General features: G+C 44.3%; 1 protein-coding gene across 5 annotated transcripts in view; it reads left to right on the top strand.

The window, feature by feature from the left end:
• Positions 1–17,838, top strand: part of ELAVL4 (ELAV like RNA binding protein 4) — a 261,656-nt gene that overhangs the window by 162,200 nt on the left and 81,618 nt on the right. For 4 of the 5 annotated variants that reach the window (XM_069642228.1, XM_069642227.1, XM_069642225.1 and 1 more), the window contains exon 3: positions 13,892–13,981. The exons of the other annotated variant lie outside the window; for it this stretch is intronic. In XM_069642228.1, the coding sequence (XP_069498329.1) occupies positions 13,892–13,981 (90 nt within the window). The remainder of the gene's footprint in view (positions 1–13,891; positions 13,982–17,838) is intronic. 5 annotated transcript variants of the gene reach the window in all.

The following is a 17,838-nucleotide window of genomic DNA, read 5'->3' as shown; positions in this document are numbered from 1 at the left end:
CCGCACGTCGGGGACGTAGCAGGGTCCTCTTTTCTTGCATCAGTGCTCCGCGCAGGTACTGTGTCCTGGAACGCTGTTAGTGCTCAACTTCCTCCCTTGTCACGCGGACTGCACAGCGCTTAATGATATGGTGAGCACACATACTCCCAATTTTGGTCTCTTCTCTTACCAGTGGGCCATGCAACTCTTCGCACACCGGAATACGTGTTGCATCACTTCTTCAGCCCCCCAGCTGTGTGTGCTTCTCTAGGGTGCGCTCAGGGGCAAATGCCGGTGCTCGTTCTTCTGGGCCGGCCACGCTGGGGTTTTCTTCTCCAGCAGCAAAAGTCACTACCCTGGAGTATGTAGCCCATGGTCGCACTCCTTCCAGAGTGGACCTGGGACAGGAAGTGTTTTTCCGCTCAGAGGTTGCGTGTAATGCCAGATACAGGAAGGATTAAGTGATATAGGCTCAGTGAGTTCAGCGGTCGCAGGATCTACTGGTGCCCACAACACTTGTCGCCAGTGAAATGATGCACTTCCACACCGAGGAAGGCAGTTTCTTGGTCTGCTTATTACCAACAAGATCAGTCTCAGCGACCCCCAGCTCCACTCAGCTTAGCTCCAATTCCCAATTGGCTGGATTTTAGAGTAACTTTCCACGTTAACATTCTACCACCAATGGGTTGCATTACAATGGAAACCTCATTACAACACCTTCCAATAACGCTTTGGCCAAAGAAGATGAGCTCTACCTCCCTCGATACGTTGTTCTGGCATTAATTGTGTACCCCTCATCCCCGTCGTCTCCTCCAGGTCAAAGTAGCACTTTGCCTCAAAATGGAAGAAGGTAGTGGATTATTCAGGCTGCGCGTTTATAATGTAGGACAGTTTGGAGACACCCATTAAATCAGCAATGGTTACCTTCCTTGAGGGACTAATTCAAAAAGTCAGGAAACTTAGAAGAGGCAGGAAAAGACAACCACTCGTGAGCCCTAACATCCTCTCTATCCAAGGTGTCCCACTTTCTCCACTCAATAGGGAACGTCTGGGAGATGCAGACATCATAAGAGTCAAAAAAGAGAAAATATATAGCCGTGGGTGCAGGACCCCAAATCACCTGCATTGAGTTCTCTCTTCTATTTTCTTTGCTGGTTTTAGCTGCACCCTCTCGTTTGCTGGTACCCAGGCCAGCAGTGATGCAGCTGTGCTGATTGTCTGATCTCCAGATTGTGTGCCTGCTTCAGTTGCGCTCCCTGTGGAGCCCCAATCAGAAGGCTCCTCTAATATATCGGCTTTCATACATCCATGTCTCAGAAAAGTAATACAGTGATCAAACGCATTGAAGTACTAAATGAACTCTTCAGGCCCCTCGGGTTTCAGGCCCCTATGCAAGAAGCACTTCCATCACACCCAATGTGAAGAGTTGAAGATCGAGTACTTTACAATCCTTCATCGATCTGGAGGAAGACTCACCAGAACCTGTTATTGTGAAACCCTTGGACGTAGAATTGAAGAACCCTGACAAGGATCCTCATTGTGATTGATATTAAACAATACAGTGTATAGTTAAATGGCTCCCATCACAATCCTCTCACGCGTCTGACTAAGGAAACACTTAGGACCTGATTGCAAGGTTGGTGATAGTGGTAGACTATCTGGTGTTTCACAATCCTGGATGTGTTACCACTCACAAGGTTTACTAAAAGAAGCCTTGCGCACCCCACCTGCTTTCGTATGGAGGAAGTGCTCCACACACACGCATCACCAGATGCCGTATCACCCATGCGGTATAACGCATGACCCCAGTTGAGTACGATGGACTACAAATAGGGAAGACGAGACTGGTCCGCATGACTCGGAATGGTGTGAACCCTTCGCGTTTACCACCTGTGGTATTGATGAGCAGGTCTCGCTGTATTGCCAGAAGGTAATATCGCCAAACTAGTAGCCTGGATCTTTAGAATGCACAGGTAAGAAATCTTAAAAATGGAGGCCATTTCCTTGGCTCTGCAAATGAGACAGCAGATACACTTGTTGGTCAGCTGAAGCTGTGGGCAAAACTCCCACATTAAATTCAAGAGGTGTGCCGCACAGGGTTTGGAGAAGTAGAGGAGGCAACTGATGTTTAAATGCTCCGTTGATGCACTTACGGCTTTATGGTCTTTCCCTGGATGTCAGTGCGATACTCCTCTTTGCTACACTTATTTTCTTTAAACCAAGATGTGCGGACAACTTCATTGACCTTCTTTTTGATAAAAAAAATATATGTAACATTATCTTCTGATCAGTTTTCCAGAAACACCAAATAGTCTCATGGCTCAGCAATTCATTGTAATGACATCCAGGTCCAGGTAATACCCCAGCCTATATTGAAGTGGTAAAAACATACAAGCAAAAATAATGAACAAAGAATATACACAGGAAATATGTTCACATTTGAAATGGAGAAAGTCAACATGCCTTCTCTGCCCCGTAGCTATTCTGGACCATAAAGGCTTATTTTCATAACTGGAGGCATTCCACAGTATCCTTTGCTCCCTCCTTCACCCTACCTGTATTTTTCCGTTTAGTTTTTATCTGCTTTTTTATTTCTTATTTTAAATATTAGTCACATTTATATGTTTTAATTTCACTGTCTTCCTTCCTATTTTTTTCCAGTAAAATGTATAGAGCTCCCTTTATTGTAAGGAGCTTTTATTTTTCTGGAGTTTGTTTAAAGTGCCTACCATTTGATCACTCAGTAACATTTAGCCTCCTCCTGTGGAGGTGTACAGCCAGGCTTCAGAAGCTACTCAAAACATTGCGTTCATTCAAAGAACCATGCCCACCTGCCCCTCTCTACGACTCGGGTGATGAAAGTCCCCCTACCCTTACCAGTTTACACTGCGGGCAATGTATGGATCCAGTGGGTCTTCTCCCCGCCCCACCACGCTGTTTTCCCATCCAATTTAAAATGCCCTAGAAGGACTTAAGGGAGGATTCAGCGACATGGATCCCCACCTGGAATATATTGGACACCCACTGCCCTTCAGGGCTCGACAGTGCAACTGCATAATTCTTTTCTATCTCCCCAACCACCTTTGAAGGCACTCTGACGCGGCTGTAAACAGAGATTACGTTTACGCAGTTGGAATCTAGGACAGATTCATCTATTGAAGGTTCTTCAGATTGGTCCTGGGGCATACGCACAGTCAGCACAACATCTTAGCATTGAGACTGAAAGTGTCCCTGAGTATGTACACCTAACTACTGTCCACACGTTAGCTTATTCGTGCATACAAGACATTCACATGTTTCACTATACGGGCAGGGATCTGATCCAGAGCCCAAATTAGGATGATCGGACCAAGGCCAGCCTACATGTGGAGCGGAACATACTTGAATTCTCCATGAACCATCCTTTTCTGTCAAAGTTTCCCCTCCAAGACTGCAGTTTATTTTTGTTTTTTTTTATTTGTTTGGATCAAATAGATCTTTACAAACTATAAAAAATAAATCAAAATTTTACATATTTGCTACAGTTAAAATACAATTAACTTACAAAACATTTCAACGCAATACAAGACAAGCCTAAAAACAATAAATCAAAAGAGAAAAAAGAGAAAGAAAAAAAATAGAAAACCTGAAAAGCAAAGGGAAAAGAGGAAAAATAGAATACCTTTATTTCCTCAAAAACCTGCACCCCATACTAGATTGTTAATTACTGCAGCTATGTTAAGCCGTAATAATTGTGGAGGCATTGATCCCAGATTGCCCAGTGCTTGGATGAGCCAAACCTAGCCTTGAAAGGACCTGACCTACTGCTATCGTCAGGGCGGTGTTATGCCCCGAGATCAGGCGATTCCAAAAGTTCTCTGAATGCAAGCAGTCCATGTTGTGCACAAATTTCCCAAAATAGAGGTCTCTAGTCTCACAAGTTCCTTTGCGTTCTATGAGCAAGTGGTGCAGGTTTTGCTTATTTTGGGTTACACAGATTTTACAAAACGATATGATGTTCTGACTTTGGCCTCTAATGCTTAGGTTCTCGCCTGTATGAATTAGATTTAGGCAGGCCCTAAGGAAAACGTATCTTGATTCACTACTGGGATGTTTTAGCAGATAATTGGGCAAGTCTCCCAATTTTTTTTCCACTACTAGGAAGCCATTCTTTGGTTTTACCAGCCTCATTTCCAGTCCTGTTTTGATCCAGTCCATTGTTTCCAGTTCTTTCTTTGCTTTCAAAGGATTCTCTTTCAGGGTTGCTACTGTTGAATCGGCACCTTCCAGATTTCTTTTAGCTTTTATAGCCAGATCATGGAGAATCTTCGAGCTGTCCTTTTGGAAATGATGATTAACATCTTCGTAAAGAGAGTCATTTTGTGGAATTATTATTAGCCTGAAGAGAGATAACAATCTCCAAGTTACCTGTTGCTGCAAGGATTTTAGGCCAAACTCAAACCTTAATACCTGAATGGGAAAACCGCTGGGCAGTCCCAACGAGCTCTTCCAGATGTGACCCTCCACCTGTTGCCAATCCAACTCCCAGAGCTTTGGTTGAGCCTCCAACCCTTACAATTTCACAGGAATTACTTTGGCGTTATAAAACTTTATTAATGGTTTGATTGAAAATGTACAAAGCTCAAAGAAGATCTTTTTCATCTGAGGTATAGCTTTATCAGCTTTGGATCTGATTTCAAGTTGCACTTTACTTACTGTTGGGTAGGCAAACATTGTGTAACCCAGATAGACTAATCCGTCTACCATTGTAATAGCCTCTCCTTCAAAAAACCATTTGCCAAAGTTCATTTGCTTTTTTGGGTGTTTCAGCACCAGAATATTTGACTTTCTTGGGTTAACTTGTATTCCATTTAGTTTAATGTATTCACTTAGCCCATTAAGTGGGTGCTGCAGACCTATTGCTGTCCTGTCAATCAGGACGATGTCATCTGCATAGGCGAGCCAAAAAACCTTACTGGAGTTTAGTTTGGGACTTGCCATGATCCATTTTTGTAGAAAATCTCCCAGATCTGACAGGTATAGGTTGAAGAAAAAGGGGGCTCCCATACAACCCTGTCGCACACCTTGCTCCACATTGATTGTACTAGAGAGATGACCAGCCTCATCTAATCTTACCATGAGCGTGGTATTAATGTGGAGCTCAATTAGAATCACCAGGAGCTTGTTTGGGGGGCCCCACCCTCTCAATTCTGCCACAATAACTCCCTTTTTACCAGGTCAAATGCATTAGAGAGATCTACCCAGGCTCCAAAATGCGGACCCTCTCCAAATGTCCTCGTATGTTCTACTAATAGGCTCAGGGTGAGGCCATTTTGTTTTGTAGATATGCCTCGCCTGAAGCCTATTTGAAATTTCGAGATGATGTTGCTTGATTTGGCCCAATCCTCTATCTCTAATAAGAGTATCCGCATGAATATCTTACTCTCGATGTCCAAGAGGGTGATGGGCCTATAATTTTCGGGCTGTGATCTGCCCCCTCCTTTAATGAATGGTATTATGATTGCTTGTTTCCAAGAAGGAGGGAAGCATTTGACTCTAGTATTTCCCTATAAAGGGTATCGAGAAGTGTCGCCCAGGTGTTACCGTTAGACTTGAGAACTTGATAAGTTAGCCCGTTGGGACCCACTGCCTTTGATGATGAGGCGCTCCTTATTAGGTCTTCTATTAGTTTTATATCAAAGTTAAGTTCCCATCTGGCGACCTCCTGTTGATTTTCCAAAATAGCTGCCGTGTTTTTAAAGTTCGTTGTCAGGTAGTCTATCCACCTTTTGCTTTGGGTGATGTTACTGGCTGATTTCTTTCCCTTATTAATCATTGACCAGAAGTTGCGGGTACTATTTTCACAAAGAGCCTGCAGCATCTGTTCATTGTCCTGTTGATGACGGAGGACCTTTCTTGACCGTGACCATTGCTTATAATTCCTAAGCAGCTTTTTCTGTTCTATATGACGTTCCGATGGGTTCGTAATAGAGTACTTCAACCGTCTAACTTCACGCCTTAAGGACCTTTTTTGGATCCATGTCTCCTCATCAAAAGCGTGTAAGTGATGAGTTTCTTTTCCTAGTGCTCCTGCTATCGGGCTGTGCACCGACCAAATAAATGGTTGAAAGCAGGAAGTTTTACAATTCTCTTTTTGTTCTTCTAATGAGATACTATTTAACTTCTCATTCAAATTTCGCCCCTTTCTTTTATATTTAACCAGGACTGCTTTGTTTTTCCTCAATAGTAGGTCCTGTGAGTATTTAGCTGACTTATCTTTCATTTATCTCGTAATTTTAACTCTTAGCCGAGCATGATCACTCCCTTCTCCCCAGATTATTTCCATAGATGTTTCTTTCATTCGTAATTTTTCAGAGACAAATACATAATCCAAAGTGGAGAAGGCATTGCCACGGGACCATGTTGGATTCGAAGGCCAGTCCCCTTCAGCAGCTCCATTTAGCATATAGAGGCCCCAGGAATTAAAGAACTCTGACCACTGCCTCCCAGGCTTGGAGATTCTTGCCCATTTTAATATGTTCTTCCTATCTTGTGTCATGATGCACTGCGTATTCAGATCACCGCCCAAAATCACATTGGCATCACCATGGAGCAATGCAATTTTCTCCAACACCGTTGACAACGACCGATGGAATTGATCAAGGCTACATCGCACTGGGTTCCAATAAATGTTCACTACTAAAAGAGAAGGAAAATCATGAACAGACTGTAATTTGGCTTCACATGCCAGAATTCCTTCCTTTCCATTGTATAAAAGTGTGACATTTTTGCTTAATGCATTGTTAATTCCAAGCAATAGTGCCCCCAACGGTCGTCCTTTAGATTTTTGGCTTGCCGGGGTTGTGAATATTGTGAATCCTTCTATTTCTATTGGATATGTGTGCCTGGTCTCCTGGAGTAGGATAACATCAGAATTTAAAAAGAGATCTTTCTTTCTGCTATTTGCAGTAAAGGACTTTGGGCCACGGGTGTTCCAACTTGTAATGATAATTTCATTATGCCTAAAGACTCTGCTGTGTCAACTCCAGCTTTAGTAGTTCTTGACTGAGGATCTCAGGGAGTGCAGCTAAGGTACTGGCCTTGCTTTCACCCGAGTTTTCCCAAGCTGGCACTTCTGGCTTCTGATTTAAGATTCCCACAGCATTCACACTTTCTCCTTCAGAGTTAAATTTCTCGCTGTTTTGACCCGTTTGTACTTCCACTGGGTTCTTCTCAAGAATCATCAGGCTGTTTTTTTCCAGCTCTTTTCTGTTACTTTTTATGGCTTTCCATGCTTTTTGTGATGTAAAACCCACTTCTACTATGTTCATCACCTGCCTGCTCGGAAACTTTACATATTCTATGTCCTCAGAGCCAAACAGGTAGAGGTTGGGAACTCTTTTAACATAGTCCAAAATAGCACTTCTACAAAGTGATGCCTGTTTTGGTATTTTATTTAGCGCTTTCAGCCAGAGTTTCGGAACAGCATATTCTTGAGTTTCTAGATCTTCCGCCAGGACTTGTTCGTAGGAATTCGCCTCCACATCTACTGTCATTCTGAGGTCTTCTGATTTTTCCTTGAGTGCTTCCGTCAGTCTCCTGGTCTTACCCTGACCATTTTTGACTTCCACGATCAGTGATGTACTTAAACTCTTCTTAACATCTCGTTTTAGAAAAATTGGTGTAATTTCTAGCGTTGCTTCTGTTGGGCCCAGAATTGTCTTGGAAAGGTTTCTATCCTCCTTCCCCAACAATATTGAGGCCCAAGGTGGGCCTTTCAGTGATGGACAGGTTAAAATTGATTTTTTTCTCTCTATTTTCTTTTCCATTCCCAGTTAGGCTTTTAGTACTCACGGCTCCTGCAGGTGAAGTTTGGCGTAAAACTTCTTGTTGATCCATAGGATCTGTCTGAAGGCCGACATTAGCCATCGAGATCTTTGCTTTAGTTGGGCTGCTCATGTCAGGTTCCAAAATGGATTTCTGATTCCCTTCTGTCTGTTTTCTCTTTTTTTCAATATCGCTAAAGGATTTCTCACTTTTTGTCTGAGAACCTTTTGAGAGTCCATTTGTTATGTCCAGTATATGGGAGTCATTTCCTAGCATATCTTTCTGTGAGGAGTTTTTCCAATTTTTAGTTATTGAAGGTTCTTCATTATTAAGCTGTTTCTTTTTTAAGTCACCAGGCTTAGCCTTTTTTCCTGCTTTCGTAGGATAATTTGGAATGCCATTGTGCTGATTTTCATATTAATTTCATTTTTTTTAGCCTTCCTTTGTCCCTTTGACAGTTGTTTACCAGGGACCAGCCATTCACCAGAGCTTCCATCCCGAGGGCTTGACACATGCTCCTGATTATTTTCTACCACTACATCTTCATCTACAACATGTGCAAGCCGTCTGAACTCCTCAAGAACTGACTCTGAGAGGGGAGTATCGTCAAACTGATTGTTTGACCCCGTAGACCCAATTTCTGTTTTCTTTTCGGTCTTCACTTGGTGTAAAATTTCTTCGAGCAAACATTTATGTTTTTCCTCTGCTTCTTTTTTCTTTATCAACAACCTTTCTAGGGCTGAGAGGTCTAATCATTGCCTCGCCAACTCCACTCTCAGCTCTCCTAGTGCCGGTGTAATAGTTTCAGGACTGAAATCTCTTCACTGGCTCCCAGTGGCTGCGAGGATTAAGTTCAAAACCCTCTGCATTGTCCACAAGGCCTTCTGGGGCCTGGGACCTAAATACCTTCAACTCTCTCTTCCTAAATATCTTCCTTCACGAGCCCTTCGCTCATCCGTCTCCAACTCCCTCATGGTCAGCCGCTTCTCGAAGCAACGAGCTGGGGGTAGATCTCTCTCCGCAGCAGGGGCCTCCCTCTGGAACAGCCTTCCTGCCTCCCTGAAACTTGAGGAGAACCATCTCCGGTTCCGGAAGCACCTCAAAACCTTCCTCTTCGCTTCTGCCTTCTCTCTCCCTCTCCCCTGCTAATCCTGCTTAACTCCCCACTGAATTCAGCACTAAACCTGCATCTGGGCCACTCTCAGCAACCTCGGTCCAGGGCCCAGCCACTCTCCACTTGCACTGCCTCCCTGGCTCCCCCTGCACTGTGGGACTGTCACTGTATCCCTACAGCCCCCTTCCCAGCACTTGCTCTGCACTTACCTCGCACTTGCCACCAGCTGGCCCTTTTTATTTATTATTTATTATTTTTTTTTTTTTTACGCTACTTACCTTGTACTGCACTTCCCCCCCCACCTCCTCCCCCTGCACTTCCTCCTTTTCCCCTTACCTCTGCACTTGCGCGATCTGAATGACACCTGGCCTAGTAGGATCGTTTGTCTGTCTTCCCCTTGTTTCCCTCCCTCCCTGCCTCGTCGCGCCTTGAAACACTTGTGTATAGGCGCGTTACAAATACCATATCATATCATATCATATCATAGTTGTGTTAATTGATGAGGTCAGCCCTACTACTGTGGAGTCCAAGTTAGTTACATCTTTGGTTATTTCCATCAGGGTGCCTGAATTTAATTGAACTTCCAATTTCAGCTGCTCGAAGACAGCCACCAGTGAGTTTAATACGAAGTTCAAAGCACCCAGTGTGGCTGCGCTTGGCTCTTTTGGAGATTTTTCTCCTATTATGTTGCTTGCTACCTGGACGTCTTCTGACATAGAGCCTGTTTTTTCCCCTTCATGATTTTGCGTTTGTGAGGGAGCTTCCTCTTCTGGAGCATCCTCTACATTTGATATCTCCCTTTCAGGCACTGCCATATTTTGTGCAGGCAATTGTGGAGGAGGATCTTCTATAGATGAACAATCATTTATATCACTTCCTAAGCGCTCTATGCCGCTTCTACTTGATACATTTCCATTACCACAATGTTTTTTCTTGCCAAAGTGTTCATCAATTTTCCTTTGGATCTTATTTGTAGTGGTAGTATATTCCAAACCCTTTCTCCACTACTGTACCGTGTCAGAGGGGGTACTGCTAGCTGGCAAGGATCCCAAGGAGCCAAGATGCACCTGCGCAATAGTTATATTTGCTGGGTGCTGGCTTGTAGAGGGTGCATTATTCGAGGGCAGCTCTTGGTCTTGGTTCTGAATTTGTGGTTCCTCAAAATAGGACCATCCCATTTTGGGCACCGAGTGTCGTCCTGCAATGATTTACTTCTCAATTTCATTGTTCCCACACTCCACTGTTCACAGCACAGGCAAGAAAGAACTGGATATTCCCACGCTTCACTGTTCACTATTCACAGTGCAGATGTAGTACTGGGTGTCTCCATGCTCCTCTACTCAGCCAACAGGACAGTCAAGGCACCCTACTACAAAGGACGCTCAACTGCCCCTTCCAACTGACAAATGTAAGGCAATAGACAGAGCAGGGCACAACAAATGTGCTTCAAAAAATCCCAAAAAATAAATAAAAATAAATAACCATACTGCCCTGCTAGAAACACACATTCACCTCCAGCCAGTCGCACAGAGAAGAACGCAGGAAGGTAACAACCAGGGTACACAGCACGCCTAAATATGCTTATTTGCCTCCCCAGGCGGCTATTTCCTGCTTATAATGCGCCCGGCAGCACAGCAGCTCAATACAGCTTAACACCAACCAATACAGCTCACCACACTACAACACAGTACTAGAGCTGTATTCAGCTGGCACCAGCATAGACCAACGGACGAGGCAAACAGGGCAAACCAGGTGGGCAGGTGAAAAACAAGGTGAAAAACAAGGCAGCCTCTCACAGCTTATCCTTTAAAGTCTAGCTGTAATTTTGCTGTGATCTACCCCACGCCTCGGGGGTAGAACAATTTAAGTTTAAGGGCTCAAAGGGAGGCAAAATGGTGGTGGCTCAAATAGCTCAGGCAGCCCAAACAAGCTCCAACAGCTCAGGCAGCTCACCCGGACTCACCGAACCACTTCACTGCAGTAACTCCTCTCCAGACGCCGCCCCCCTCTTACGAGGCTCTTACACACCCAAAGATCCAGGCTCCACTCCGCTCGCATGACTCTCAAGTCCAGGAGCCCCTGCAGCCCGCAGCCGAGCCCGCAGCTTCCCCCGAGCCTTCCCAGAGGGATTGGAGGGAGCAGAGAAACGAGTAGAAGTGAATGCTTCACTTTGCCAGGTTCGAGAAAAGGGCCCTACATGTTGCTTGATGCTCGCGCGTCACGTCACGGACTCAAGCCGCACCTCAAAGTCTCACGCAAAGAGGCCGCCTCCGAGTCTCACACCACACCATGTTTATTAGTGAAGTGTTAGATGACACCCTCGGCCTGGCATGTATTCCTTTGACGATATGATAGCACTCATTAGCCTCAAATATTCATGCAGATCCTCCACCCTCTGCACAGTAATGTTATATTTGCATAGCGCCCCCTGCCATTTCTTTTGGCATCAAAGAGCTGTAGTCAGGCTGTCCTTTCAGCATGCAGCAGTCATTTTAGGTGAACAAAATGTTCAATAATAGCAGAAATGACTATCGTAGAGACGCTGGATGCCAAAGTGTGGATAGAGAAGAGGTGCAGAGTGGACTGATATGGCGGATCGAGTTGGATCAGGCCGTCAGACCATCCTCTCAGTTTTGGCATTGTTACGTTTAAATGTACGTACGAAAGGCGGTCATCCACTCAGACCATATCGATCACAAACATCTTGAAATCCAAATAGGGAGCCCATGGCATCTCTTGAACATCTATATCTCTAGACCAGTGTTGTCCAACTCCAAGCCTCGAGGGCCAGAAACATGTTGGATTTTCAAGATGCCCCTCATTAATATTCATGAGATAAATTTGCATACAATGATTCTAATTGTATGCACATTTTTGCTCATGAATATTAATGAGGGATATCTTGAAAACCTGTTAGGATTCCGGCCCTCGAGGCCTGGAGTTGGGCGACCCTGCTCTAGACGTTTAAGTTATACCCCTGCCAGTGAATTTCCACTTCACAGTCCTCTACTGGAAAGTGGGCCTTGTTTATGCAGAGTACTAAACCAATACATAATGGCCCCAGTGGGATGTTGCACACATTCAACTCTCAACATGCCCTTCCTGCAAGTCCCCTGATTCATTGAGACCAACATTGAGGTCCCGGGAGCGAGAGGGGGTTCAAAAGGACCTACTATCTGCCATTCCATGCATGTGTAAGTGTTACGGGAGCACATCGGGCTCTTAATTATGCATTGGCCCCCAAGCAAGTGATGGTATGAGTTCAGCCTTCCATTCACGCGGGTGCTGGGTGAACCTAGCCAGTGCAAGGCTTAACGAGCCATCTCTTGCAATGCTTCTTTTTACATGTACACTGCTCTTTGCATTAGCACTTTCCTTCTTGGCCAGAGCAATTCAAGCAGGGGGTCAGCGAAGACCACTGCCAACATGGGCCTCGCCCTGGCTGGCGAAGAAACAGCTATGGTAGGAGAAACCACGGCAGAACGCTTCCCGTTGCCAGTATCAGATGCATCTGCCACTTCAAAGGCACCCAGCAACTCATGATTTTGGCGGGTGAGCTGAAACTGCTTTTTTAAAGGCCTTTTCACTGACACCAGCAGGACACAAGGATGTCTCTCACGTGAATGCACGTGCAACTGGAAGACATCATTTGTGAGTTTGGCCAGGATATGTCTGGCTCCGAGACTCTGTGCCAGCTGCTAGTAGAGATGTGGGAGTTGGCATGGGGTCCCAGCAGCTTCCCAACCTCCTTCCCCTCTTCTAGGAGTGAAGAGGTTTCTTTAGGCATTTCCTGGCCTCCTGGAGATTCTCGAAGTTCAGGGGCTTATCAGGAACCACTCCTTGGTCATGAGCTTGCTCCACTTTGGCCACGCCCTTTGCTTGTCACGTCTCCTCCGTCTGGCAGAGTAGCAGCCCTGGCCCTGGGCCCTGGACCTTTCACGGGAACACTCGGTTCCTCTGAGAGAATAGGGAAGGACTGCAGAAGCGCTGCTAGACTGGAGCCTATTCATTAAATATTCCCCCCTAAGTTCTTACAGGTCTGTCAGTATCAGAGAAACAATTCTATCTTTTTAAAATAAAATAAAACCATACATCCTTCATTAAATCTTCTATTTAGATTGTAGCTGCTTGCAATGTTTGGAAAATCTCTCCAATGGGCTCGGAAATCAGAGGAACTCTTTGGATATTTCTTTCCCAGGAGAACATGTAATTACTAGAACCTAAGCGAGGGTAAGGACACTGCTTTAAATGAATTGCATGGGGACACAAATGTCAAAAGTCTTTACACTTCTGTGGGTTTATCAATGAGAATTCCCCTGGAAATTAGGAATTCTTGTGAAAACCTAGAGTCACATGTTTACGGAAATCACGTATAACGATTGCTTGTAAACCCAGTGCTGCCTAAACCTAGATAACTGCAATGATGAATTCACTATGCATTTGTTTTGCAGGCTCTTGCAAGTGTCTTGTGTGCTTTTCTATTTATGTCTTCTGTTGTGAGATGAGCACACACCGATGCTAATTGCCAGTGCATGTTGAAATGTAATTGGGGTGAATGTGCTGACAGTGACATAATGACTTCTGTTGCCTGGCACATGCCCACTTAGGCTCCCTGGCTGATTGTGGAGTGGCAATGATTGGTTTTGCCTCGGAGGAGGCTTTCCCTTCACCCAACTGATCAGGCCAGCGCAGCACTTCGGCACTCATGTACGTGGGGCCAGGGGCTGAGGGCTTCCAGAGCAAGCTGGAACCACCACTCGGAAAATGTAAAATTAAAAACGAGATTGATGCCTGTTTGACTTGAGAATGTCCCTAACGTAGTTCATTAACATTTCAAGTTCACTGTTGGTATGTTGTATACTTGCTTAAATAATATATTGTGTTTGTTGTATGTGTGCCTTTCCACAAATACAGATGACATTTCATGTTGTACTTGTGAAAGCACAATGATAATTTGTGAAGGGCCCTATTCATTAAGGATTTTTGCCATAGGCACACAATTGGAGGAAACCCTCAAGGATTTTGCCACTGGCACAAAGTGGGACAAACCCCTTACTGAAGAGGGCCCTATCACTGGGAAAGGTTAGTAGTATTTGTTATTGCTTTTGGTATAGATAGCCTTATGCACATGTATGTGTACGTCATAAATGCTTACCTATGTTTTAAAATAACATGTCATTTATAGTATTTTACTAAATTTAGTTCTTTATGTCAACTTATTATCCTGTGAAGTTAATGTCAAGTATTACCAGCTTAATTAAATAAATCTTGAGCAGATATAGAATCTATTCTTGCCAGAAGGCTCTGTCTGATGTCAATGTATTGCAAATGATGCCGTGAGCATGATAGACTATGTAAGCCAGTATAGTATTGATAGCTGTCCTATTTTTTAAACGTGTACTGTTTCCTTTAGTGCATGATGATAAATATTGTACAGAAGGAAAACCCGATGTAAAAGGTGTGCTGTTCATGAAATGTGTTTAGCCTTGTATCTAGCAATCACTTCGCCTTTTTCCACAAGACTGTCTGTGCTTCACACTGCCCCACTCCCATCAGCTGGAATGTGACCATCCTCCAAAAAATACAGCTGGCGATTGGCGCCCTGTTCCATCCAGTGTTGGTTTCTTAGCCAACATCTGTATCCTGAGAATCATATTTTTGCTTCACCGTTCTTAAGTGTAGTCCTACAACATCCAACATGCGGAGTGCTGATGGCAAAACAGGCCGGGTTGGCTGAGGAAGGCCCTAACGATCTGGGCCCAGTATAAGGCAAATGCTCCAGGCATAACACTGCTTCCATGGTCATGCAACCTTCCATTACAACTTCCAGGTATGGGGGGTTACTACGGATTTTTTTTTTTTAATAGAAGCATGAATCTCATTGGTAGCCATTTTCCTTTAGGGGTCCTTCATAATCGCTGAGCTGGGTGGGTTTCCGAGCGGTAACATTGGACCAACCAAGTTAAAGGCCTGCTCACAGCAAGGGCCTTTAACTAGGTAAAAGGTGCAATTAACAACCTGGAACCCCAACCACCAATGGAATTCTAGATGTTAGCACCTTGGCAAATAAAAACAAGAGGTCCTGGGCGCCTACTGTGGAAGAAAGGATTGGGCGCACATGATCACAAAGCATTGTGTTTCAAAGCACTTGCAAATCAAGTTGAAAAGAGAAAATCTGTCCAAAGATTGTAGCTTACAGAAAAGGGACTGCCAAGCGACATCAGAAAACAGAGCCCAACGTCCCTTTCCATGGCAGCGTGGGATTGAGGGTAAGAGCAGACAGTGGGGCGCAAAAAACGAGCATGTCAGCTGGGAGAACGGGCGAGTAGCAGAGTGGCAGCGGATGAGGTGAGTGCCTGCAAGCGATGGGGCCTTGATCCAAGTCTCAGAATGTAGGGATCCTTGATTTAAGTAAGACCTGCTTTCTGAGGAACCTGACTACGGTGCACCGCCTGGGTACTAGTATAAAGAACTAACTCAGAGGCCATGCAGAGCTGGAGATAAGCAGCGCCACTATTCCTTTCCAGCTCTGAAATCTGACTCATTCTGGCAAGAAAAGAAAATAAGGAGTATGAGTGGAGTGTCTACGCCCTGAGGCCACCTGCACTGCTCGGCTGATGTGTTCAGACTAGTGGCATCCATAGAACGTGCCACAATGAGGAGCTCTGGCAATTTGTTTCATGGTGTTAAGAGGAACTTAAAAAGCAGAATGCACCCATTTGTTTCCTGCAATTACTAAATTCAAAGGCAGTGAGGATTACAGCCAAATATCTATTGTAAAATCACAGATGCATTGTCACGTGATTAAAAACACTGAAAGTCGCTGAATGGGAACTACTTTTGTATTCCATAAAATGCCCTTTTATCACAACTTCCAAAAGCAGCGAGTACAATTCTCAGCCCTCAAAATCTTATCTGACACACTGTATCCGTGGCCTCTTTTGAATTATCTTTTCACTCCTTGAACCCGATTGGCCGTATACTTTCTGGGTGCTCGTGCATCTACGATTAGCATAGAAAGATCCTATGTTTCTTCCCAAATAGAATTGTTGTTGTGCACACATTGGTAAAGAGAGCTGTGCAAGGAACGAAAAAAAAAAAGGGTTGAAGAGCAGGAGCTAAACGTCCCTTTTGTGGCTAGGACATCGCCCACTGAGCAGGAACACTTGACACATGTGTAGTGAGGAATGCTACATACTGTGCAGCCAATCCAAATGCTGGTTGAGATTCCAACAATATCACTTATTCTCTATAAAGTATAAAGAAGTTGTTGACACTTCTCGGGAGGATAGCTCAGGGGCAACGTGCTAGCCTTAGAAGCAAGACGAGACGGAGCGACACTGGTTTGATCCCCAGGTGCGTGCTTAGAAACCTCTGGGTATTAAGCGTGTTATAAATAACCTATCATATCATATTACTTTTGTTTGGACACAGGCTATCAGACTTCACATATAGTAGTGTAAAAATAAAGGGGGACGCTATCTGATCAAGTTCATAAAATTATACTCAGTCAAAACAAAGTAAATTAATGGATAGCGGGTCAATATTATGTTTGCGATCCACACCTGACTATGAGGTATTGTAAATTGCCAAAAGCACACAAGGCAACCACAAATCACACTGCATACTTTTGCAAAAATCTAAAAACTAAATCACAGTTAGAAATGTTATTAAGGTGCCTATTTATGGTATCCTAAATGATCAAGTCATGTGTAACGTTGCAAGCATATGTTTGTACAACACCAGTTGTCTTAGTGAATAATGGCTTCAGGTAGTAAGTAGACAGTGTAAAGCCAACCAGGCTCTTCTATGTTATAACAAGCTGTGCCATAGCTCACAGCTCCAGTTATTTCCATCCCTGCTAGGTCATTTATTTATTTAGTTTTATTTGCATGGCGCTTAGACAAAGGCCTGCATGCATATTAGCACTTGGTCAAGGCAAACCACAATTAGGATATAGCAGAGACAGAAGAGCCGGGAGAGGCCTTAGCCAGTGGTTCAGGAGATGCAGAATCAGTCCATCATATTAATTGTTGGTTGGTACGAAAACTTCAAACTCTACCTTTTTTACTCATTTGGAATGTATGCGAGATATTTTCATTTTCTTTTTACTGGGTGGTGAAAAACATTGCATTTGTGGATGAAAACATTACTGTTTTTCCAGAAATCGCATTGTGAACAATATAATTTAGGGAAATAGGGTTTTCTGTCGATTTCAGTCGGTGTGGTTGTGCCGGGCGGTAACATCAGGGTTCGGAAGTGGCGCAATGAGTTGCTGTTGCAGTTGTTGGATGGTGGTACGCGCGACGTTCCAGAACCTTCATCACCAATGCACTGTGCGGTCTGCAAGCACGTGAGACACGCACACAGAGGGTCTTTTTGGAAGATGCCCCCCAACCCCTAGATGATGGGTGTTACCTTTTATTATGTTCCTGGTGGAGAGCATGCCTTCCGGGTGAGTGCCGTCACCACAACTGACATGGCAGTATCCTATTATATCATTGGTTGCCAGGCTTACACATATCCTTTAAAATATTAGTATTTTATTTCAGTCTTTAAGCTTAAAGTACAACAGTACTCTATGGGCTGTTCCACCACTCTTATCATAACGTACAGAGTGAAGGCTAGCTTCCTACCGTCCCTCACACGCAAACCCTGCCAAAATCTACTTGACCAATCCCCATTCAGAGATGGCAGTGTAGCATAAATCATTGGCACGCCGTAACACCAGTTCTTTTCATTTTTGCAGAGCGTACCTTTAGTTCAAAGGCTCAAGAAAATCGTCCTTGATGCTTTTTCTTTCTCCTAAGCCAAACATAGAACTGGCTCAGGTCGGACATTCAAGCACTGGCCGTTTCCCAAGTCTCAGCTAGGCAGACAAGCACACAGTCCAAAGCTCTGCAGGTTGTTAAGGTTCTCAGGTGTAAAACACATGTCTT

The sequence above is a fragment of the Ambystoma mexicanum genome, chromosome 1q (genome assembly GCF_040938575.1).
Source record: "Ambystoma mexicanum isolate Mex_15411 chromosome 1q, UKY_AmexF1_1, whole genome shotgun sequence".
Taxonomy (NCBI): domain Eukaryota; kingdom Metazoa; phylum Chordata; class Amphibia; order Caudata; family Ambystomatidae; genus Ambystoma; species Ambystoma mexicanum.
Note: the sequence above shows the minus strand (reverse complement) of the source record. Positions and strands in the feature narration are given on the sequence as shown.